This window comes from Melopsittacus undulatus, chromosome 7 (genome assembly GCF_012275295.1).
Source record: "Melopsittacus undulatus isolate bMelUnd1 chromosome 7, bMelUnd1.mat.Z, whole genome shotgun sequence".
NCBI classification, from domain to species: Eukaryota; Metazoa; Chordata; class Aves; order Psittaciformes; family Psittaculidae; genus Melopsittacus; species Melopsittacus undulatus.
The window spans coordinates 33,185,906-33,210,219 of NC_047533.1; the positions used below are offsets into that span (position 1 = coordinate 33,185,906).

Below are 24,314 nucleotides of genomic sequence, written 5' to 3' on the forward strand. Positions count from 1 at the left end.
ATAAGGAGAAAGGATAAAAGGAAACAAAAGAGACAAAGGAAAAGGAGAAAGCTGTTTCTTTAATGAAGGACAGATAGGGATCTGGAAAATAAAAATATCTTGTGCTAAAGAGCATATGATGTCCCTAAAGAGGATGATTGTTTTATTGACTTTCTGGATATTCTGCTCCAAGGGAATTAGACACACATTATCATTATTGCCACAGAAGTTTCCACAGATGATAGAATAATATAAGTGAAAGACAGCACTATTACCATACTTGCAAAATTGTTGCTGAAGAGCTTGCCTAGACCTCTGCTTTTGTTTCCTGTTAGTACTGACATGTTTTTTGTGAATTCCATAAAGAAAAGTGGTTTATATGCTGTATAGGCTTCTTCCTGGATCAGTTTCCTTTTTGCAAGCCAGTTAGTAACCAATTGTCCCATTTCAACCAAATTCAGACAAGGGAGAGAAATCTCTATTACTGTGTAAGAGTGACAGAGCACTGGAACAGGTTGCCCAGGGCGGTTGTGGAGTCTCCTGCGTTGGACATATTCAAGGCCCACCTGGACAAGTTCCTGTGTGATGTACTCTAGGTTTCCCTGCTCTTGCAGGGGAGTTGGACTAGATGATCTTTTGAGGTCCCTTCCAACCCTTGGGATTCTGTGATTCTGTATCCAAAGGTCAGAAGCAGTTTCCAGCTCCTAGGTCCATACATGTCCTGCAACCTCTTCTAGTCCCATTTTATGCTAGCAAGGACAGAAGAAACTTATAGTTCAGATATATGGGTTTTTTTCCCCTGCCGAATCAGTGATCACAGAGTTTATTTTTATTTCTGCTTTTTATTTAATAATGTCAAGGTACATCCATTTCTGACTTTCCAAGTTTTTAGTCAAGACTTTTACATTCCAGGCTAACAAGAAATATAATTTAAAAAATGCTAATACGCTTCATCGCATTGTTCCTAGGTTTATTTTTCCACTACCTCCGGTTGAGCCAGTTGGTCACTCCCATGCTATGTTGTTTTTTCTAAAATCCAGTCTGAATACTCAGCAACTTTTGTGTAGACACCTGGATGCCTGCGGCGAGCGCATCCTTCACCCCAGCTGGTGATGCCCACCAGATACCACACCTCCTCATGCTTGCATGACAGCGGCCCTCCTGAATCCCCCTGTGCCACAGGAGAAAAAGACAGCGCAAGGAAGAGCACTCCTCAATATTTTTTCTCACAGAAAGCCTTGTTTGTTTGAATTATCTACATACACTGATTTAAAACCCAATGAATACTACATGCACAAGTGAGAAATACGATAAATTTACCAATGTTTTCTCTTATGACCCTGGTTTCAGTATACAACCTGGTTGTAGTTCTCTGTGTGGCTTATCTTGTTTAAGGGACTCTGTCTCTCAAAAGATAAAAAGCCTCTCTCGCTTCCTTTTCCTATTCTTAACTGATCTTTCTGAACATAACGTAATGTTCAGTATAGCTGTTACGAGTTCTTGAGACAATAGCGAGTGTGTTATTTTTCTAAAACAACATCTCCATGTTCAGGTACAATGTATCAAATAAAGAAAGATTAACTGGCATAGAGAAAAAACTACTTCCTACATCAAGGTATTTTGACTCCTAATTACTCCATACTGATTACAGTAATATTTTAACATAAAAATGTTAACTGTCAGACGCTTAAAGTGAAAATACTATATCAGCAGAGAATTCAATTTTACTAATTAGACTATCGTGTCTTGCATAAATTAACTCAGAATATTTGAATTAATGGAATTGCACGAATTTACACCTGAACAGAGAATTCAGATCACTAAACTCACACTGCTGTGCCATTTTGAACTTTAGTAATGAACAGACCAGTCTGTTGTCTTTAGTGTTCCATTCCCCACGCATTTTAATAGTATATCCAGCATTCTCCCTTCTGGTTTGCACACAGTAGATGTTTTAAAATAAGCATTCATGTACTGTATTTCACATCAAGTAATAAAAACCTGTTTTAATTGGAGAAATGCTTTGAGATACTATACTTGCTTTCTTTGGATTTCTGATACTCCAAAGAAATACTGGCTTGTTCCCTAAATAGATGAGATATATCTACACACACTCAGACTTTTTTATCTATAGAATCCATCCACCATAATTTCAATGTCACATAAGAAATGTTTTCCACATACATTGATTTTCAGTGCTTTTGACATGCAAAAATGACAAGTTAATTACAAGCTCTATTGATAACCATATTTTTTCTATGATAATTAAAAAACAATCACAGTATTCAGTTATATATTTGAATAAATGGTTGGAATGTATGACCATATACTGTCTCATTACCTTACAAGCATCTCTTCCACCTTCATCATAGCCAGCACAGACCACTTTGTCCCCTATTCTCTGTTTTCGGTACCTTGCCTGGCATTCTTCTTTTGACATGAGGGGAACAGTAGCCTTCTGAAGAATATCTTGTACACGACCTATGGAATAGGAAGTATAAATGAAGAAATATTTGCTTCTAGCAAAATTAAATTTAAAACTAAGCTCTAGAAATCCCCATACAGTGATATTACAAAGTTGGAGGCCCCTGATTTTAGAGCATTGTTAGATGTTCATGACACTGATTTTCCTTTTTCTGTGTTACTAAACAATGTGAGTTGTCTGGTAATTTGAATAATTTTGTAATGCCTTTTTATGACTCCTGTCTGGGCAAATTTCAGAATTCCTCTGTGATTTGCAGTGAATCCTTGTATGAGTATGGCTTTCAGGACAGTAGCCCTTGGAGCATAGCCATCAAAAGTATTGCTTTGTTTAACTAACAATTATTTCTTAGTAATGTGTCACAATAGGCTTGGAATCTCCCATTTGCTGAATCAGTGCTGCTCCATGACCTAGTAGTTTACAGGATGGAGAAATTTGCAGATAGAGTAAATAACAGTATTTGAGAGCAACCTGTTCTTAGAAATTAACAGAAAATATCAGCCTATATGATATCAACCTAAATTTGTTTGATTTCATGTTGGACTCTAACCTTCAAATAGGAAGGTGTATAAAGGAAAGAACACTGTTTAAATAGGTGTATATATATATATACATATACATACACATAAATAGTACACACATAAAAATATAAATAAATACATACAAAAACATTGATTATTAACAGTTGTTTGGCCTACCTCCATGTAACATCAGAGTTGAAATCCGATGTACTACCAAAACCCCAAAGTTATTGGCATTGTTTATAACCAACCTTGAGAATCATAAAAGCAACATATTCAATCTGCAATTTCTAAAGTCAAATGAATACAATCAGTGTAAAAAAAGAAAAGCATAGGTTATATGCAAACTGTAATTGAAAATGTCACAGTACAATGATAAGACTGTTGGTTTTTTTCAGCTGGGAGCATGAAAAGGAGCATTCCAGATACATTCTGGGCTTTGCCAGTAGATTAAGATAGAATCTAAGAAAAAGTGAGGTTTGCACAGGATATACTTAAGGTTGCATTCTTACACATTCCAAATTATTGTATCAATTTGTAAAATCCAATTTCTGTGTCAGAACATGGAGTTATTTCATAACTTCATACATCTTTCATGTATGTTTTACAATGTCTTAATAGAAGTAGATTCTAATTAATGATATTACAGTGCTAGCCAGATAGCTGTGATGCTAGCCAAGAACATGTAGCATTTTCTTTAAAAAAAGAACATGTTTCCTTCTTTTTTTTAAAAAAAGGGGTGTGTATTTTGCAAGTAAAAGAACTCAGTGCTTAAATATTTATCTATACCTTTTTCTTTTCTGTAACCCCATCCAATTACCCAACAGTCAGTATAAAGTACATTAGTGTCTTCTTTTGATGGCAGGCAAATAGGCAGTTGAAGATCTAAAACACAATAGAAATGTTAGTTTGACCAGCAAAGGCAACTGCAACATTAAGGTTTTGTGGGCAACCTACACAGCCCCTGAAGATAGGGGGGGCTTTGTTATGTTTTTACATTTGTATTATGCTTTGTTCCTTGCACTACGTATAATTCTATTAAAAAATATAAATAAAAGCCACCCATTTTCTTCTCAAAGCCAAAAGAATGAGATTTTCCTCAAACCCCAGTAACTGCATGTTAATGGAAGCCAGCCCAGGCGTCATGCATATCCATACCAATGCCAGCCCTGTGTGATCCTGCACATTTTCAGAATTCCTCTGAAATACACTACATACCAGTAAAATTCATAGGCTTATCAAGTTTCATTAAAGCAATGTCATATCCAGTCTGTGCGTATTTATACTGAGGATGAACAATAATCTCTTCCACTTTGAAGAAGGGCGTATCCGCATTTATTTCTGATTGTTTTAAAATACCAGCATAAACACGCCAAATGTTGGGATTCTCAAGACTGAGGGAAAAAGACAAACAGTCAGTCTGTGGCAAAAGACTTGCACTGATTTAGAGTTTATGTGCAGATGCCAATATCCTCCCTTACTCCTGAGTGTGCAGTGAACAGCACTGAGGTCATTATTTCCATTTTTTATTTTCATACTCTCAAAACAAAAAAAAAAAAAAGAAAGGTTTGCTTTGTCCATCCCCTCCATTTCTTCTTTCTGTTCCTCTCGCTATTTGTATTTTCATTTCCACATCAGCTTTCTCCTTTATGTTCAGGCTCTCATTGTCCTGATCTTTCTTCATCCTCCTTCCCCTTCTGCCTTCTTTTTTTTTAATATATGTCTATACAAATATATATATATATACACACACATAGATATATGTACTATTTTCAAGGGCATAATGCAAACCCTGAAATAATACATAAGATTCTTTCCATTCATTCCAACACAATAGCTTTTTTAGTAATGAAAACGTTGGGAATAGAAATTCAAGTAGAGTCTATCCTGACAGTTATTTATTAGGAAAATGATGCTAGCCAAGTAAATATAAAGTGTAACACCATAGACCTATAAGACAAGTTCCAGGTAATCTTTATGGTTTTGACTTTACTTTGAGTAAGTTTAAGGGCTATTTCACTGTGGCACTACCATTAAGTCTACCTAGAATATTTGGTATATGCAATGAAGACGATGCAAAACTTAAATAAACTTTCAAAAATTTTTGAAGATTTTATATACAAATTCATAAATATTAGTTAGGCTTAATACTTTCCAATTAACAAAGTCTATTTTTTTTTTTTGCAAACATACCTTCTCTCTTTGCCTTTTATAATACTGGTAACTTCTACATTGGATAGCAGGTAAAGAGTACTTTTTATGCTAGGCTTTTTTCAAACTTTCATAGAAAGTTTGCCACTGGAGGCAAGAAATTGGCAATACTATTCCATGTGAAAACAACAGTGGGTAACATACTACACCACATGAGTAAAAATGCCTAATTTTGGACCAGATTGCTGGGTCAACATCCTCTTTGAAGCATTTTATCTACCTACTCCTTCTCTTCCCATTAGACTGCATTATAGCCTTAGACCTTTTATTCTGTAAATGACAGGATAAGCTAGTTTACAGAGGATGACAATCTAACAAAGTAAATTAATCATCTGCATGACAAATCACATCTTCACAGTAATTTCATGATCCAAATTTGATGGTAATTCAATTAACAATACAGACTATACTCATCAATGCTGAAATCTGCATTGAAAATAAGTTATTAACTGACTGATTGATAAACTTTAGGGAAAAAAAAAAAACCTCAATCAACCAACCAAACAAAAAAAAACTGTTAAAGGAAATCCAGAACAATTGGGATCTGGATATTTCATGTAATGCAGAGATAGGTAGCTCAGGTACCAGAATAAGGCTAATTGGACCACCATAGAGATTTATGTCCGTATCAAATCAGTTAACTTTCACCCTGCTGCTGAAGCTACCAGACTAATACCACTTCTCAAGTGCCATGGAGAAACCTCTGAGATAAGTCAGTTGAAGTTTATGAAATGGAATAACCTAGCAACAGATTTTCCTTGATAAATGATACAGTATTACAGTAAGAAGCTTATACCACATGAGAATGTCTAAGTTTCCAGAGGTTTCTGATATCTGGTTTAGAATTTAATCTATATTCATTAAAATAATCTAGCATCAGCAGTACAGTACTATGTTACAAAGGGAGAAAGTATGGAGTTCAAGTTACATTAAATATATGAATATTTTACCTTAGAAGTTCACCTTTTGGTTACATAAATACAGTTTATTTTATTCTAGTCCTCATTTTTATCTTTCTGAAAGGTAGATCTCAACTGATCTCACACTGGATGACATTTTGGGGTTTATTTGTACATTTACACTTAAGCCTCACCTCATGACACAGTGAGCAGCTGTAAGAATCCACTGTCTGCTGATGATAGAGCCCCCACAGAGGTGTCTCTGACGAGACAGCTTCACATGCAAGCTGACTTGCCATGGCCATTCACCAGGAGCAGAGTCTGTTCCTCCAACAATCCTGATAGTTCTTGCAGAATGCTGCATACATACTATAGAAATAATTTAAAAGTTTTCTTAAAGATAATTTGCACTCACCAATAAAAAATGAAGAGAAGACTACTGCTGATCCCTGAAGAAGGACCAGTCTTTACAAAGAAAGTGATACCTGATGCAGTTTAAAACCTTCATGACATTTATGATCATAAAGTCTATTGAAACCAAGTTCAAAGTGTTATTGTTAACACAACATGCAGACCTGGCCAATGTCACATTTTCAGAGTACTCTTTAACTTTACAAGGCATCACATTGGACACTGCAACCAATTCACTTAAAAAAGAACAACAAAACCCAATCAAAGAAGAGGTCTTGGCCTCCGGTACTGACGTCAGTTAAGCACCATCTCTTTTACATGGAAGAAATTTTACTTACCAGTACTGGCCTTTTTTTTACATAACCTTAGTGAATATCCAGAGATCCTTCCTGGCCCATGTACTATTTCCACTGGAGATCCATTCGAGGACATTTTTAGGTGACACTCACACTTTCTGCCAATGAATTCATGCAAAAATTCCATTTGTACTTTTTTTCTTTCCACACAGAACACACGTTCCTGCTGCACTTTGCAAGTCTGTGCAATGATTATTTCAACAATCTGAACATTTTAATAAATACATCTCACCTTTCCTCATTGCATGAATCCTGGAGTGGATAGTAGGTAAAAAACTGGCAGCGGATCACATCTGTGCAAGCCTGCTGACAGGCTCTGTGTCCTTTAGTGTAAGTGACATTAAGCTCATCTCCCAGAAAATTCATATGCACGTAAGTGCGAGAATTGCAGGCTGTAAGAATGAGAGCATTCCAAGCATCAGAAAGTCTATCAATTTGACTAATTCAAAATTAGGATTTTTATTGTAATTTATTGTTTACCAGGAAATGATCTTCTGCAATTTAGGAGGCCAAAGCCTGATACAGCATTCTCTCGTGAAATAAGCGCTTCTGGTATCCCACTTGTTGACGTCTTCAGAAGGCAAAGATTTCTAAAATAAAGTTCTTTTTATAATAACTAAATCTGTTCTCACATTCTAAAATTCATTGTTTAAGTACTGGTAGGAAACATTCTTTCTTTAACGTGTTTTTTTCTCCCAAGTCTCTATATGTTAAAGTATTTCATATGAAAATGCGTTCATTGAGTTCACTAGTTTACACTAAATTGAGGGGGCTTTTTCAGTTTTGTGAAATGGCAGATGACTGTACTACTAAAGGTTGTACAATGTTTACGCATATGTAGAAGTGGTGATTTTAGATGATACACGCCATCACGCTTTTGCTTCTCCCTGAAACTTCTTCGAAATTTTATACTTCTGTTTTGTGTGGAATGTAGATTTTTACCCATCCTCACTACTAAGTATGAAAGAAGAAAGCTCAATAGGAATTTTATTAAACCTGTTAACTTTATCAAAAATCTTTGCAAGTAAATAATACTGCTGGGAAACCAGATGACTTTTCTGATAACTTCATAAAATTCAGCTTTAAGTCATTAAAGCAATCTGGAGGTTCACTGTTTCTTTGATGTGTATAACTCTTTTCAGATTAGCACCAGATGTGCAGCTGATCCCTGATCACACTGGAGAACAGATGAAATGCCCACAGAAAATTATAAACTTATAAATCCAAAACCTAAAAAACTGTGCTTTACTGAAAATAACCTTTTAACAAAAAATTCCAAAAGTATAAATAAAATTGTGGTTAAAAAAAAGGACAATGTGGGTGGAGGTTTTTTTTTAAGTTTACTTAGAAATTTAAAGTTAGATATCATACTCACCTTTGTGACTTTATTTGCCATTCTCTGGTAAAGAATGTAAAGAATAAGCACTTTGGAAAATATGTACAAATAGTTTGACAGACAGAGATATCCGGAGTGAAAAAACTTGTAATATTCATTCCTGAAAATTCTTGATCTTCAAAAATGTCCATTTGACAGTCTGTATAAAACAAGAACACAATATGAAAATTCCAAATATTTCATTATGTTATCAAAAGATTAAGTTTTACAAATTATTAATTTCTATCCTTAGTCACATTTTCCTTCCTTTGTGACTGATAAACAAGAAAAATAACAACACATTTTAACCAAAAACTATTTCTCAAGAACATTTTTGAGTGTGTAAACTCATGGAGAGGACTGCTGAGTAGGGAGAAGATTCATATAGAGAAGAGGAGAAATCACAGAGTCACAGAATGGGTTAGGTTGGAAGGGACATTAAAGATCTTCTAGTTCCAAGCCCGCTGCCCGGGGCAGGGACACCTTTCACTAGACTACATGGCTCAAAGCCCCGTCAAACCTGGCCTTGAACGCTGCCAGTGATGGGGTAGCCGCAGCTTCTATGGGCAATCTCTCCCAGTGGCTCACCACCCTCATAGTGAGGAATTTCTTCCTTATAACTAACCTAAATCTACCCTTTTTCAGCCAGAATACAGATTTGTTAATCTAATAGGGAATACTTTCAGTTAGGAGCAGTGGAGATCAGTGTATAAATTCACAGGAATAAATCATTCTAATCTCAGCAAAGCCTAGAATAATTAAGGTAATGGGTATATCGAAAAAGGTCATGAAAAGATTAGAAGAAAAATAATGGGATTATCATTTTAACATTTTATTTAATGTTATTTGAAAAGTAGGCAGAATGAGCAGGAGTAGTGTAGTCTACCCTCTGATGTTATCAAAATAAAAATGCAGAGGCTTGGCAGGATAATTCACACAACTAGACTATATAGAAGCTACAGGAAAAGCTAGTGTGTTTAGAAAGAGAAAAATGAGTTGCCTTCTCCAATGTCATATTTGAAGTCTTAGCTAAAATCCCAGTGGAACAATGAAAAGAGGATAAAAACGGAAGCACCAACATGGAGGATGTTTCTTCAAACTAACAAGCTGTCAGGACAGTAAAAACAATGTAATTATCCAAACACAAGACTGTGGCAGCAGACAAGTTCAGCCATGGATAAGACAAGACAACACTTCCCAACTACTGGGAACATCTTACAACAAAAAGGGAAAAAGAGTAAAAAGGAAGGTAGAGCTTAATGTGGCTCCTGTTAAATTGGTGAGGTTTTCAAAAAGCGTAAGTATGAAAGGACAACAACACTGGACAGTAATTACACAATAAAAACAGGAAAAAGAAAATCAGGACACTAGAAAATAAGGGTCCATGAATTCTGAGAATTAGTAGGTAGGATGCCACGTTAAGGAGAACTTGAAATCAGGAGAATCAATAGTTTCTAAAGGAAATTATATTTAAAGCATAAATATGGATCCAGAAGTTCAGGGAACTAACCCATGATCTCAGTGGTCACATTCAGTGATTGCTTGTTCAATATTCAGTGACCTCGAGAAAGGTACTTTGAAAGAACAGAAATACAGATTGCTGCAAGTGTGCAATAGCATGTGTGTTTAAGAACAAAATCAGAAAGGCAAAGGCACAAAATGAAAGGCCAGATAGGAGAGAGCAAACTGCAGAAACACAGCATGCCATTCAGTTAGCAATAAGAAAGGAGCTCAGGTTCTGCTCAGGGGAGAATTAAAGCTAATGGCAAACGGCACAAAAAAAGGCTAAAGAGCTACCCTTTCTTAACTTTGGCCTCTTCTTCATGAAAACAAATTACAGTTAGACAGTCAACAACATTAGCATTACTGAGCAGAGGAAAGAAGACATGGCAAAACAGGAAACAGAAATCCCATATTGATGATTTCAGTGGCCTTAGAATCTGACCAAAGCAACCTCTAATTTTTTTTGGTACAACTTAACTTTTAGTGTTTACAGAGGACTGCTGTGATTCTATAAGCTTTGAAAGGAGAAATGTCTTGTTTTGAAATGAGGACACTAGAACATACACAGCAAAGGACTACTCAGCCTAAATAGAGGCAGAAAAAAATCTAGAAGAAATATTTAAATAAACCCATTTCAGATACTTGAAACACAAGGCAGAAGGAAGCATCGAGATTTAATGACTGCATTTGACAAATCTCTGTCTGGATAAGTATGGCTGATCTGCCTTGGATTAGGACAGATGACCAGAAAGACTGGTAGGAGCAAGACTGACCTCCACATGTTTTCAAAAACCCTAATTTAATTTGTGATGAATCATTACTGCTTTATCGTCATTGTCATAAACCATAAACATCTTCGGTAAAGTCTCAAATGGTTTTTGATTTCTTTTTTTAACTTAAAATCATATTGTTTGTGCATATGTCACAGTTCTCTGATTCCTCTCAAAGCCAGTGAACAATACCCCCCTGTGATTTTTCCTTTGTCCACAAATATATGTCTTTCTAGTATACCTTAAATCAAGAGTTTAGAAAAAAACCCAATCTTCCCTCCATTCTCTCTCTTATATATAGTGAGGGAATAATAAATTTGTTTTCTTCTCCTTACAAACCTTTTGCTTTCTTTTATCATTCTTCACATTTAAAGAAAAATTAAGTGTCTTCATTATTAAGATCTGAACAAAACTTTTTCAATAGTTTCCAAGGATTATTCCTGCAGTATGACTAACAGAATCTGAAAGAAATATATTGATATAGAAAAAAAGATGCAAAGTGTCTACAAAATATGATTGATATGGAAGAAATAGATTATCTGTGAGGTAAAATTAGGTTGTATCTAGCAGAACATTATCATCATTAAGAAGGGAAAATACCACACAGCAAGGCAAGGTGGAGGTAGATTTTCTTTTTTTTTTTTAAGTGTTTAAATAGTGAATAAGAAGATATAATACACACTGTTTGATCTTACACTTGAGAGTTTTGCCTGAGTAATGATTGCAGGGACAAGCACAAACACTGCTTTCATTACATGTCATCCACAAAACACAGATACATCCCTCTGTATTGGCCAGTTGTATTAGAAAGCTGCAGGTCTTCATTAACAATCTCAAAGTGCATACAAGATATACAAACAGAATTTAAAAAGCTTTATAGTCTTCTGATCTTTGACTTTGATGGGATTTTATCTTTCATTTTTGTATCCATGTTACAAAGATAACATGCAATTTCATCAAGTTATTCTTACGAAAAAATTCTTTAGATCTTCAAAGCAAACAGCTGTTTTTGTAAGACAAATGATAAAATGGGAAAATAAAAAAGATCTGAGCCTCCTTTGTGCCTGAGAGTATTAACTATATTTGCAAGAATAAGTTTATTTTAGAATGATTTTACATAATGAAACACTTACACAAAGGACAAAGACTGCATCTTGTCATCCACAACCCTCAAAACTAAACTGAATCAGAGATTTTAAATAGTTACCTATTTCAGAAAGCTGGCATGGTTTTAAAGAGAATCCAGACACAACCTCATCAAGCACCTTTATGCTGGTTGGAGTTCCTACACTGGTATGTTTCAAGAAGCATTTTTTACTGAGTGACAAAGAATAAAGAAAGTGGTAAGACAGCAGGCCATCTTCCTTGCTCTACACCATCCTCCTGGCCCCATACTTCCATGGTGCGTGTTCTGGCCATAGGCCAGAGCAATCTCTATTCTCCACAACAAACTTCAAACGAGGAACAGAACTAGCTGAACAATGCTTAACTTTTAAAATTGTTCAGATAAACAGCTCAAAAATAGGTCTGATAAAAACGAAAGACTGGCTCTGGCTGCTCTGATGATTCTCTTTTCAGAGCAATGAACAGAGCAAGTTTTAACAGACCAACAGAGTTGCACACCTAGCAATATAATTTGCATGTAAGTATCTCCAAAAGATTTTGATTTTATTCAGTGCTATGATAATGAAGTTTGTCTTTCTCTTGTCTCATTTACTTCAGATATTTTCCTCTCTGTAAGTCGGAAAAAACATTGCAAGGATGACAAGTCAGGAAAAATAATTTTCTTGAATAAATTCTCACACCTTAGACTGCTCTGAAATCTACACTACCAAAGTGCCGTACTGCCCAAGGAAAGGGATCAAACTTGTGTTTACCGAAAGCTTGCATCATGAAATGTTTCTGAGGCATATGTAAAAAAATGACAACGTTTGTCATTGGTACATCTTTTGTGACACTGTTGATGGCTGTCAGTCATAATAACATCATGAACTTGCCCTTCCATATCCAGTCCTATGTGGACATCTGGACTGCAAGCTGTAGAAAAAAAAACAGAGACCAAGTTCTGAAAACATGTTTCTGTTCTCCTCCCCACCCTGAGTCCCAGGCTTCCCCAAAGATAGAAGTTTGTATGACATAGCCCTCACAATCCAGGTTCCACCTCCCATGTTCACTTCAGTTACATCATATTTCACATATGCTTTTAGTAGCAAAATCAGAAGTGTAAGCACAGTATGGTACTGCATGTCAGAGGGAAAAAACAGGAGACTTTGGCAGCACCTCTGCCTACATTTCATGTAGAGGAGCTCTGACAGCTACGGCTGAGACCAAGATGGCATTAAACAAAGCAAGAACTTGGGATTAATACTAATACTTTTTCATTTCCTAATTCATAGAGCAGTTTAAAGGTGAATTCTACTATCATAAACAACAGACATCTCCCATTTGAGTCAGAAGATGTAATTTATGTTCTACAGAGGGAGAATTGGGTCAGTGGGGATTGAAACAGCTTTCTACCCATGTAGGATGCATGCGTTGTCTGAACACTGGAGGTATTTTTAAGCATATATGGGTAGATTTCCCTTTTAACGACATTAATCTGATTCTAGAGTAACTCCAGTGATATCAATTAGTCTATATAGCATAACAAATAACATCCCATTGAAATCCATTTTGCTGAGCCAAAGCCACTCACAAATATGAATGTGACAGGATGTTGGTAGGAAAAGGCTTTTAAAAGTCCTGACTGCTCTGAAAGGCAAGTGGGCAGAAGAAGCCAGCACACCTGATTTGTCAATAGCTGCAATAAAGAACTTGCATAAAGAAAGACCCATTTAGCCCTGGCATATTGAGGTGTTATACTGATAAAACTGAAGAATTAGCTTGATACCCATAAGGCACTATTTGGCCTCAAAGTCAGAAACTGAATAAATGCATTCTTGTTCTATTTTTCTGCAGTATCACGCTATGCTTGGTACTGCAGGAAAAACCTTAAAGCTGATCTTCTCTTAATGACATCATTATGAAAGTAGAAGTTTAAAATATATTTAAAACAAGGCATTTAATAGGTTTTATATATGCTTGCTGGTAACTCGCAGGTATGGCATGCTGGCACTAAGACTGTGCATAGCACACATACACCGAAAGATTGAGCTGCTAATAAATTATTACACAGAATCATGAGGGGAGCAGCATCACTTTGTGACTGTGCAATTCTGCTTTGCTGGACATCTGCTTTACAAAGCTGTAAAGCAGGACACCATGAGCAGCTTGCTGGAGTTGAATTGTAGTGGTAAATTAATCTTTAGAACTGGAGATGCTAGTTGAAGCACATGTCCCATCTGCTTCTAGCAAATAAAGCAGTGAGCCCAGGAGCATAATTTCCCTGTTACCTTTTCTGAGGAGCCTTGGTCATAACTGGGGCTGAAGATTTTGTATGTTGTGTTTGAAAGAGATCCATCTAAGAACATATATAATACTGCTTGGCTGCTTCCTTGATTTTATTCCTGCTTTCAAAACGTTAATTTTCTAACATCTGCTACATGATACAAAGCATAAAATGCATACATGTGAATAAACGTATCTTACCACTAATTTGGACGTCACACTGTTTTAAGGAATGTCCAGATATAGCTCCCTTCATATTTACTTTTGGCAGCATTTCTGTTTCACTGTCTTTTAAGTAGCAGGAAAACCTGTGTTTCAAAATGCAGTAATTCACAGCATTTGCAGTACAGCACAGACTTTCATAATTGATACTCAGATGAAATGCAGTCTGCCCAATATCACTCAACATTGAAGATTAGACAAGTACAATTTGAAGAAAGATAGGGTAGAGCTGCATCTGCTTTGTTGGCCCTAGTGGTAGGTGAGTTTACTCAGTGTTTGTGGTTGTTCTAAGAGGTGTCATTGAAGCAAGAAGCAGCTCCCAGGTTTTGGAGGACAGAAATGCAGTGGGTGAAGAGAGGGAGGACAACCTCATTCTCTCAGGCTACTGAAGTTCTTAATTGTTAGAAAAAAAATGCTAGAAAGAGAAAGTGGGATACAGGAGCAAGGATCACTGAAGACATAAAATTACTCACATTGTTCCCCAACAATAACAACACATGGCACAGAGGGGGAAGTGCATGATCAGTTCTGTTTCCTTGAAAGGGTTGGTATGCGAGTGTGAAAGATTGGGCATTACCACAATTTATCTTTTGAATTTAAGCAAATGATCTTTTAGATCACCAGTTTTTATTAAAGACACATGACATTGTTTTCCATGGCAACCCGTTACCTTTCCCTGGGTGCCTGTGTTCTGTCAAAGCATTAGCAGACCAGCAGAAACCATGTATATATAAACATTCTACCTTTTTTCAGGATCTTTAGTCCATGTTGCTGGCAGATAGGTGAAGAGCAGACAGGTAGGATGGAAAGTACACACTACTTGGCAGTAATTGGCATTTGGTGTAAAAACTGTAGTGAGGTCTTCTCCTTGGAAGTATGTATCTTCATAGATCTGAGTCACACATTCTGATACAGAATAAGAAAATGTGTACATTATTAGAGATTAGAGGCACACAATTCACCAAGAGAGGGAGAAGCCACTGATCCTTTTTATCATTTCAAGACACTCCAGCAGGAGAGGGTGAGGAGGATGAGTAGCACAATTCTTCTGAGTCTTATCTTTGTCTTATTCCCTCTGCCTGTATTCCTGAGGAAATAAAACTCTCTGAGGTGTCTCCCCTCTGTTCCCTGCCTCGCATCCAATGCTGGAGCAAGGCAGCTTGAGCCAAGGCAGCAGCCAGAGCAGCAGGATGTGCCACAAGACAGATTTGCACAGCAGAGAGGAAGGGACCTTCTCATGGCAGATCTTAGAAGGAGCAGAAGCATCTCCTGAGACAAACCAATACAGAGCACCACTAAAAGGAATACCAGAAGGAAGCACAGAGATCAAAAAGAATCAGCAGGTTGCATATCCTATTTTGTTTAGGGATGGTCTGAGACCAGAGTCCCAGTCAGTGCCACTGTGCACAGCTTCAATAGCTCCCAGCATTTGTATACCTTCTGCTTCCTCACATCCACCCTGAACCCACTGTGACTTGTTTAAAATAAAGAAAATGCTGCTACAGGAGTGGTGTCTCAGGAACTATCCAAAATAAAAATGAGCCCAACTACTACCTTGCATCTACAGGAATTCATCATCAAGCTCTTATTAAACTAATAAGAACTAATAATATAATGAAATCCACTCTTGCTGCAGAGCCATACATTGAAGATACCTAAACAGCAACCTGTTCCCATCTTTTAAACTGAAGGCATTTGAAAGATCTCCATATTAAAACACACAAGGAGGGCTGGTTTTCCAGAGGAGCCCACTCTCTTCTTATATTTTGCCCTCCAAAGGGGTAGCAAATTGGCAAATATGTCAAGTTTTATACCTTTATTTACAAGAGTTCTTTTCCTTAGCTAAAAGATAAAGAGAAAATCCTGTATTCTTACAGAATGGGAGGACACCCAACTGAAAGTATTTTATTTAGCTGCTTAATCTGTTACTACAAAGTGATTCTACTTTATCAAAGGCTGTTTGAAATGAAAACAAATGGAACTATCATATTGGATTTTACAGTTTTAAAATATTATAAGTCAATTTTATTTATGTGATTATGAACTGTATTTAGGTAGTTCTATGTTTCCTGTACATGGGTAAAATATATAATTTATCTTAAAAAGGAATTATTAGGCATATGTGGAAGATACACCAATATATTTAAAGATTTCTTGTTAATAGAAAATTTGCAGTTTATATGCATCCAAATTTTCTGGTTTCTATACTTTGAGGATCTTTCTCTAAAAATCTGTATATATTGGTCGCAGTGGAGTTTCTTCACTCAACTTTGTCATTAACAGAAAAGCATTTTCTGTTAGAAAACTCTAAGTGAATTTTAAAGTCAAAAGAAAATAATATTGCAATTATTTGCTTTATCAGACATTTTGTATCTTATTTACCTTCTCCTAGTATAAATTAACACCAAAAATAATTATTTACACTGTAAAACTATGTTAAACTCTAAGTTTTGAAAACTGTAATTTAATAAAAATATGTTTCCTAGGCCTCAGAAATGTTCCAAGATCTTAGTTTTGCTGAGATTTTAAGAACGTAAAACATTTCCTTAAATAATACTACATTTGTCAAACAGATTTTGCTACAAAGCTGTTAACAAATTGTCCTCCAAGAAAACAGTTAATAGGTTACTGAACACAAACTTGTGCTAGGCCTGAGTTAGAAATTATCAGCTCAGCACATGGAATTTCAGGGAAATGCAAGGCAATTTTGTAGCTTGATTTTTGCTAACTGAACTAAGTAAATCATTAACACAGACTGACATTGAAAAACAGAAACAATCACTGATGTTCCAGTGTACAAAGAGAATTAAAAAAAGTCCACAAAATTTACAATAAAACAACTGGTTTAGGAGTTATTCACATGAGCTGCAATAGTCTTTCAAGCATGATGGCACATAGGTGTTTGTTAGATACTTTTTACATCCTTAAATTCACACAAATAAATGTGTGAAAGAGACTCAAGGGGGGTGGGGTTTGTTTGCTTAAAAAATATAAAAAGGGATGTTGGCTCTGAAGCTCTGTTGGCTGCTGTCCCCCAGGGAGGCAGCTGGGCTGGGTGCATCACTCCTGCCTCCTACCCCAAGGGCAGCCTCTGGGGAAGGACCTAAGGCTAAGGCTCCTCTGCAGCCAGGAAGAAGCAGCCAGTTTACCCCAACACTGCCACAACAGCCTGCAACAGCCAACAGATATTACTGCAAAACTTCAGAGAGCTGTAATTTGTGCTTGGGGTAGCCAGGTTGGTGCAAAGTAAGCCGAGAAGTATGGGACACCACCCCACGTCCTGCATACCCATCTACCTCAAAGGGCTCCCTTCCTATGCTGCTGGTAAAGCTGCTAATCTTGCTGTTGGCTGTAGAACACTGAGCATCACACCAATTTCACAGCTATGAGCTGGATGCAGTTTCAGTCTGACAAAGAAAATTGCTTATAGCATGGCCCCATGCATGCTAGGTGAGATGACAGCACGGGGGGTAACAGGGCAATGTTGGTAAAGCTTTAATGGTAAAGCAACAGGGTTATGTGAGTTACCCAAACTTGACTGAGCACAACTCAGCAGAATCAAGATAGCTCTTGGATGACCAACCTGTAGTTACTCATCATCTCCCCCTCTAGAAGAGCTGCATTACTCTGTGTGCCTATCTTAAGAATTATATTTTCACTTACCACTGTAAACGGAAGCAAGTAAGAAAATGAAACAAAAAGTCTGATAAATCCCAATCATCCTAAAAAAACACAAAATCATTCTTTAGGATACGTTTAATAAAGAGTGTATAATTAGTTTTATAAAGCACCACAAGGCATATCACTGATTAACACTTGTACTTAATGCCATTAATTCAAAATTACATTGAGAATTACAAGTTACAGCTGTGATATGCAGTCAAGGGGTATATAAACTAACTTATAAGAACAACAAAAGCTCATTTTTGCTATGGTTTCAAGCAAAGCTTATTGGCACTCAGAGAAATTCTGCTTTTTTACAGCAGAGTATTTATTCTTGCTTAGACTGGGAACAATATTCCAACAAAATGCCATTATTAATCCCGACTCTGTCCTGTTAGTTAAGTGGGTACTATTATCGATATACAAAACAAATAACTTGCACTCACTGCTTTTAGTATATGTTATATGGATTTTAAACATTTTCTTTTCTCTATATGCTCCAATTAAGCTACCAAAGAATCAAATAAATTAACCACACAACACAATCCATAAATCAATCAATGTACACTGTCTTCTGGCTATGAAAACCTTTCACCGAATATCACTTGCGAAGGTGCAATAATGATTACATACCTGAACATACAGCAGCTCTGGATGAATGGATAAAGCTTATGCTTAAAAAAAAATAAAAAGAAAAATCAACAGTTTATGTTAAATATTACTATGCCTGCAGTGCTAACTTATCTTTAATGTTTACTTTGAATGGGTACTCTTTCTGTCAATATTGTTACTGACCTTGGGCCATTTTCAGAGCATACATCATCCAGACCACACTGAAACCAATGTCCAGGTTTCACACCAGCTGAAGATCTGCCTCTTGTTGACATTTGAAAATAAAAGGCAAATCCCTGGGTCAGAACAGCCAGAGTATCTGCTACTAGCACAAGAACCTACATAAACAGGGAATGAGCTCTCAAGTGTAAATCCTGAGTTAGGGCAGGGGGAAATCCTCATGAAATCTGTAAGACTAGTGACTCAGACCCAAGCAAATGACACCATTAAGAAACTTCTGTAACCAAGGACAGAATCATTACCTATGTTTTCTTACTATAACACCATTTTCTAGATACATTCTCTTGTCAAAAAGAGACAGCTATATTCTTCAATTATGTATTTTGCGCTGTCTTTTCTTGCTCAAGTTCTTATTCCTCCTTTTCAATACTCTGCAGGAACTATCCCATCTACATCTTCCAAGTGGTTTTACTGTGGTCCTTTCTATGCTTGTAAGAGTATCTTCAGTCTATTGGAAGTCCATGACTTGTGAGGCAGCAAGGTCTTCAGCTCCTCGTTACAGAGGAAGAACTGTCTCAAAGAAAGTCTTAATACTCTCCTGCGTATCAATTTGCTTTGTCCTGACATACTTGTAGGAGAGGACTCAAACATTTTCAACGCAGCTGCTTTCATTTCTATGTGCTGTCTTCTGTTTTAACGTGTTACAGTGACAGCGGGGAGTGCTAGAAGGCCTTATGGCAAGACACGTTAATAGTTTGTTCCTGTAACATGAAATGTTTTGAGACTAAAATGCCTGTAGAGCTCTCACATTCAGCTCTGAAGAGGAGCTTTTCCATCAGCCATGAGGTGTGTATCATGGGAGCACAGCTCTGGGAGAGAGCTCCAGTCAATATGACTGAAGTCTTCCTGTGCAACCACAGGTATGTCACTTAGTGTCTCTTTCTCATCTGTAAAAAGATGATAATCTTTTAGAGCTCTGTAAAAATGGTAACTTTTACTTCAAATTACAAAACTTTCATAATCATAAAAGTAAGCATAAAACCTACCATGTATATTTATAGATTAAACAAGCTGAACTTTTATGTTCGTGCTTCTCAACCTGCACTATTATTCGATTAAAATATTTTTTTCCTTATTTTGTGTGTGTGCATTTCACTTGGAGACACAAAGGGATTAGAAATTCTCTCCAAGGACTTTTACTTCATTTTCATTTCTCATCCAGGCTTTCCAGATCAGCTATATTGAAGTGTTATTCCAGTTCATTACTGTCTTATTAATAAGCAAATTATAATAAACAAAATAATAAACAAAAAAACAAATATTGATAAACAAAACCTCAAGAAAACGCCAACCTCACACTTCTGGAAAAGTAAGGTATGCAGTTCAAATCTGCAGAAAAAAACAGGGCAGATTTGTCATAAATTTCATCAAGATCATGTGTCTCATCATACAATATGCAGTCATATCCATTCTTCAGAAGCTTCTATAAGATTTCATTTCTGTAATACATTATCCCTGTTCTAGAACTTTGTTTCAGGAAAATGAATCTTTTGGTGATGCCTTTTTGTTTCATAAGCAAACTGGGGGGGGGGGGGGGGGGGGGGAGGAAGGGGAAAGATGAAAAAGACTTCCTTAGAGTAATAGTTCTCACATTTAGGTATCACACTCCTTCAAAAAGTCTAAATCATTTTAACTGCATCTATATGCACATCAGCTGGATTTGAAAATCTGAGAGCTAAGGAAGCAATGCTATTCAAAGAGAATCATAATAAGCACGCTCCTGCTGGAAAATAAATGCATTTTCTCTCAGCAGGCCTGCTACCCACATGACAAACACTCCCCTGTCGACACAGCTGCACTGCTGTTCAGATCAGCAGAGCTCTTCTGTATGGAGACAAGAATGTGTTACAAACTCTACATTCATGAATGAATTATTCTTTATTATATTATAGGACATATTTACTACAGGGCAAATTATAAAATATGCTGAGACAAATTCTCAGCTGTTATAATTTTTCTGAGTTTCACTGAAATCCAAAGAGATTATACGGTTTAAACTAGAAGAACTAAAAATTCAAAGTGCCTAGAATATCAAAACCATTTAACATTCCTTAGGCTCATAAAGGCTCCATACATAAGATTACTGTTGTCTGAATTCCCTCATTGTATTCATTTAGCTATCAATAATATTCTGGCATCCAAATCAGGACATTGTAATAAGGAATCAGTAATTCAGATAGCAGAGTTAAAAGAATAGCTCATCAAAACACTGATAAAATGGAAACGTTTCTTGATGATACAAATGCAAAATATAAATCAATCATCTGAAAGAAAAAGGATTGCTTGTTTCTGCTTTAATATTGCATTTTGACTTGGCATTTAAAAACAAAACAAAACCTGCTTCAGCTTAAAATGTCACCAAGTTCTTCAAGATTAAATCTCCCTGGCAGTGCGATTACCTATTAGATTGATACTGCTTTCTGCCTATTCTCACTGTGATTTATGCAAAATCTCATTCATCTGCAAAGGTGTCAGGAATTAATGAATTGTTTCACCTCAGGAAAAGAATAAATGGACATTACTCTGAGTCAGGTCTAATTCTGCCTCATAAGACAAAATCCCACATCTCTTAATGGCAATCCTATTCAAAAAGCAGCTTCAACATGGGAGGCAAATCTACTTTCTGTGATGAGATACCTGACAGTCATGACATGGAACAAGAGGAAGAGCATAGGGCATGAGGTAAGGAAGCTACCAGCAAGACAAGAACAACACAGGGTTTCATTTTGATATGGCTTTGTGGACATCCTTCCTTTTGAAAGAAGGTGTTCTAATAATATGAACCTAGTTCTGAATGCAGTAGGGAAAAAACCCCAAAAAAAACAATCAACACCCCCCTCCCCCCAAAAAAAGTCCCCCAAAACCAGCAACAAATCAAATAGTCTAAAGCATTCTCTGTGTATCTTTAATTCTGCATGGCTATAATTATGTACATAACAAAGAACAGAGTGAAATAATGCTGCTAAACCAAGTTCTAGAAATTAAATCTTGATCTTTCCTTTTTACAATCAACAACCTGGAACCTTTTCATCTAAGTCCAGATGACACTGTCTGAGTGAAGAATCCACTCTCGCATGAAGCCAATCTTCTTGTGTTTGACTTAATTTCACCCAAAATGGCTGCAAAAAGATGGCTAGAATAAGTTACTCAGAGATTTTTAGGAAGTGCTGGATTGCACATTGTACTGAAATAAAAGAAGCATTGTAGTTCTATATCCTGCAATCACATGTCAATAATAGTCTTGCTAGAAATACAACCCAGAAATAACTACACACCAGATGCCAAATAAAATCAGTCCAGACAATATTAATATTGATATATTTTTGTGTATATATATATATATATATATATATATAAAGACAGTTGCAAATATTAAGCAATAAATCACTGGGGATTTTTTGCTTCATTTTGTAAAAGGGCTTAATTTTTTTGTTACAAACAGATAATCACATTAACCGCACAAGGCCTTGCTGCTTTGTAGCTAAAACACCTGCTGCTGGTTACTGTTAGACATTAGAGAAGACAGACAGAATGTTTCAATGTAGAAGGGTCCAGTGTCTCCACCATGTCCTGTAAATTGTCAAACAGTAACACTTGAGTAAGTTCTATGTGTCCCTGAACTGGGATCCCAGCCTGGACTTAGGTCTGCAGGTTTGGGCATACTGACTACCTCTCTTTGCTCAAAATAATTTGATTTTTCAATGAACACTTTCCATCACCACAAGCTACACTCCAGGCATGGATCAGAAATTGAGCAAAAGATGGAGCTATACTTGGGAGATAATTCCCATTTTCAGAAGATTATGGTTTTTATTTTTTTTCCTTATAGAAAGTGAGTTAATTTAGTTTTTAATCTATGCAAACTATGAGGATTATCTTCCAAATATGACCTGACTATGAACTGGGGTAGTACTATACTGGGAGGTTTGGCAGGGGATGGCACCAATAGTACTTTTAGGAAGGAAAGTGGGGTAGGATTCTTCAAAGGCTCTTTGAGTCTTTTGCCTGCTGGAAGAGAAGTATCAGTCAGATGACATGTAAGATCACGTATGTATGGACCTACTACTAACACCTATACATGAGTGCTTGTCCTCAGCATGAGGATTAAATTCAGAAAGGCAGATACGTAGTAAGCACTAGTAGTCCATCTCGTGAATGTGTCTCAAACATGTAGCTTTCAGAGCCCAAAAAGCAGTTTATGTAAAGATGGCTAGAAACCTCCAGTGCCTCTGGGGCAGCCCTGGAGACACGTTCAAGCAACACAACCCAAGAGGTCATACAGGGTGTTTGTTGTCAGTTTTCTTCATAAGGTCTATAAACCATGATCCAGAAACACTCACGCTATTTCATCATCCCAGTGCAAAGTTGTGTCCTTTCTGTCACCATAGGACAGGGATCTTTATCCTTTTGAGACAAGGCTATCAACTTCTTACAGCAAGGCACTCATATTTCAGAGTCAGCACCACCCCATCATTAGCATCCAGATTACCTTATATGAACCATTACTCAGGAGTAATACTTGGGTTTAGAGTTCAAAGGTGTCCTGGCTTCAGCTTTAACAGTTATGTTTCTCCCTCTTAGTAGCTGGTGCAGTGCTGTGTTTTTGACTTTAGTCTGGGAACAGTGCTGGTAACACACCGATAATTTTAATTGTTGTTAAGTAATATTTACTCTGATCAAGGACTTTTCAGTCCCACGTTCTGCCAGTAAGGAGGGGCAAAAGAAGCCAGAGGGAAGCAGAGACAGGACACCTGACCCAAACTAGCCAAAGGGGTATCCCATATCACAGCATGCCATGCCCAGTATATAAACTGAGGGGAGTTACCCAAAAGGCCCAGAACACTTCTCAGGTCAGGTTGGGCATCAGCTGGGGGATGGTGAGTAACTGTATTGTACATCACTTGTGTTTGTTGTTTTTTTCCTTTCCCCTTTTAGTTTATATTCTCTCCCCTTGTTATTTCCCTTATCATTATTATTATTGATTGTAGTAGTAGCAGTTCTGTGTTATACCTGGACTGTTCTTATCTCTGTCATGCAGAGTATGCTCTCCAGCTGTGTGGATTGTTGCAGATTTTGACCTGTCCTGAAGGTACAGTCAGAAACTTTCACAAGTGCTTCATTCCATCATTGCGATTCCTTTTTAGCATCAATTAGCAAGAAATTCTGTTTCCTTCAGGACCACAGAAGGCAAAAGCAGACTGGCACATTGTTTCAGCTTTAACTAACACAGTAAAATCTGGTCAACTAATCACCCTAGAGGAACTGATGATTAGAAATAGTTACCCATCATTAATTTACCTGCACCCAGACATGTGAGTTTTACAGATATATTTTCATTCCATACTGAGGCATAGAAGAAGTTTATTTTCAAATTTGTAATAATACAGTGTTTCTGCCAACATGAATTCCTGTCCGTAATTTGCACACTATTTCATGGTATGATTATACAGATTAATGCTTATGGTACACTTTGTTAAAAAATAATTCAGAGCACTCAGTGGTTAAGAACTACTGTAAATGCTTCAAAAGAGAAGTGAAATTATCTGAGATGTCTGTTCTGTTTTCATAGATGCAGTCATCACCAAAACAGATAAACTGTCATGGGTTGAGCAGTAGCAGTCATTTTCTCTCCTTGTAGCTGGTGCAGTGCTGTGTTTTGACTTCTGAGCTGGGAGCAGTTGCT

At 36.7% G+C, this 24,314-nt stretch overlaps 1 protein-coding gene across 1 annotated transcript; it reads right to left on the bottom strand.

Moving 5' to 3' along the window:
- Positions 1-994: 994 nt before the first annotated feature.
- On the bottom strand, positions 995-17,837 carry LOC101871572 (coagulation factor XI). Its single transcript, XM_034064869.1, has 14 exons — positions 17,780-17,837; positions 14,860-15,022; positions 14,096-14,202; positions 12,385-12,544; positions 11,715-11,824; positions 8,235-8,394; positions 7,340-7,449; positions 7,092-7,251; positions 6,842-6,957; positions 6,287-6,461; positions 4,201-4,376; positions 3,772-3,867; positions 2,321-2,460; positions 995-1,150 (listed from the first exon to the last, which is right to left on the bottom strand). The coding sequence occupies exons 1-14, from the start codon at positions 17,835-17,837 to the stop codon at positions 995-997; spliced, it is 1,887 nt and encodes a 628-aa protein (XP_033920760.1).
- Between the last annotated feature and the right edge of the window lie 6,477 nt (positions 17,838-24,314).

What these genes read in the sequence shown, in the direction of transcription:
- LOC101871572 (XM_034064869.1), bottom strand. Translation starts at nt 17,837, where the DNA reads ATGATTGGGATTTATCAGACTTTTTGTTTCATTTTCTTACTTGCTTCC. An exon ending in ACTTGCTTCCGTTTACAGTG is followed by an intron (nt 15,023 to 17,779) that starts GTAAGTGAAAAT and finishes ATTCTGTATCAG; the next exon opens with AATGTGTGACTCAGATCTAT. An exon ending in ATGCCAGCTTTCTGAAATAG is followed by an intron (nt 8,395 to 11,714) that starts GTAACTATTTAA and finishes TGTTTTATACAG; the next exon opens with ACTGTCAAATGGACATTTTT.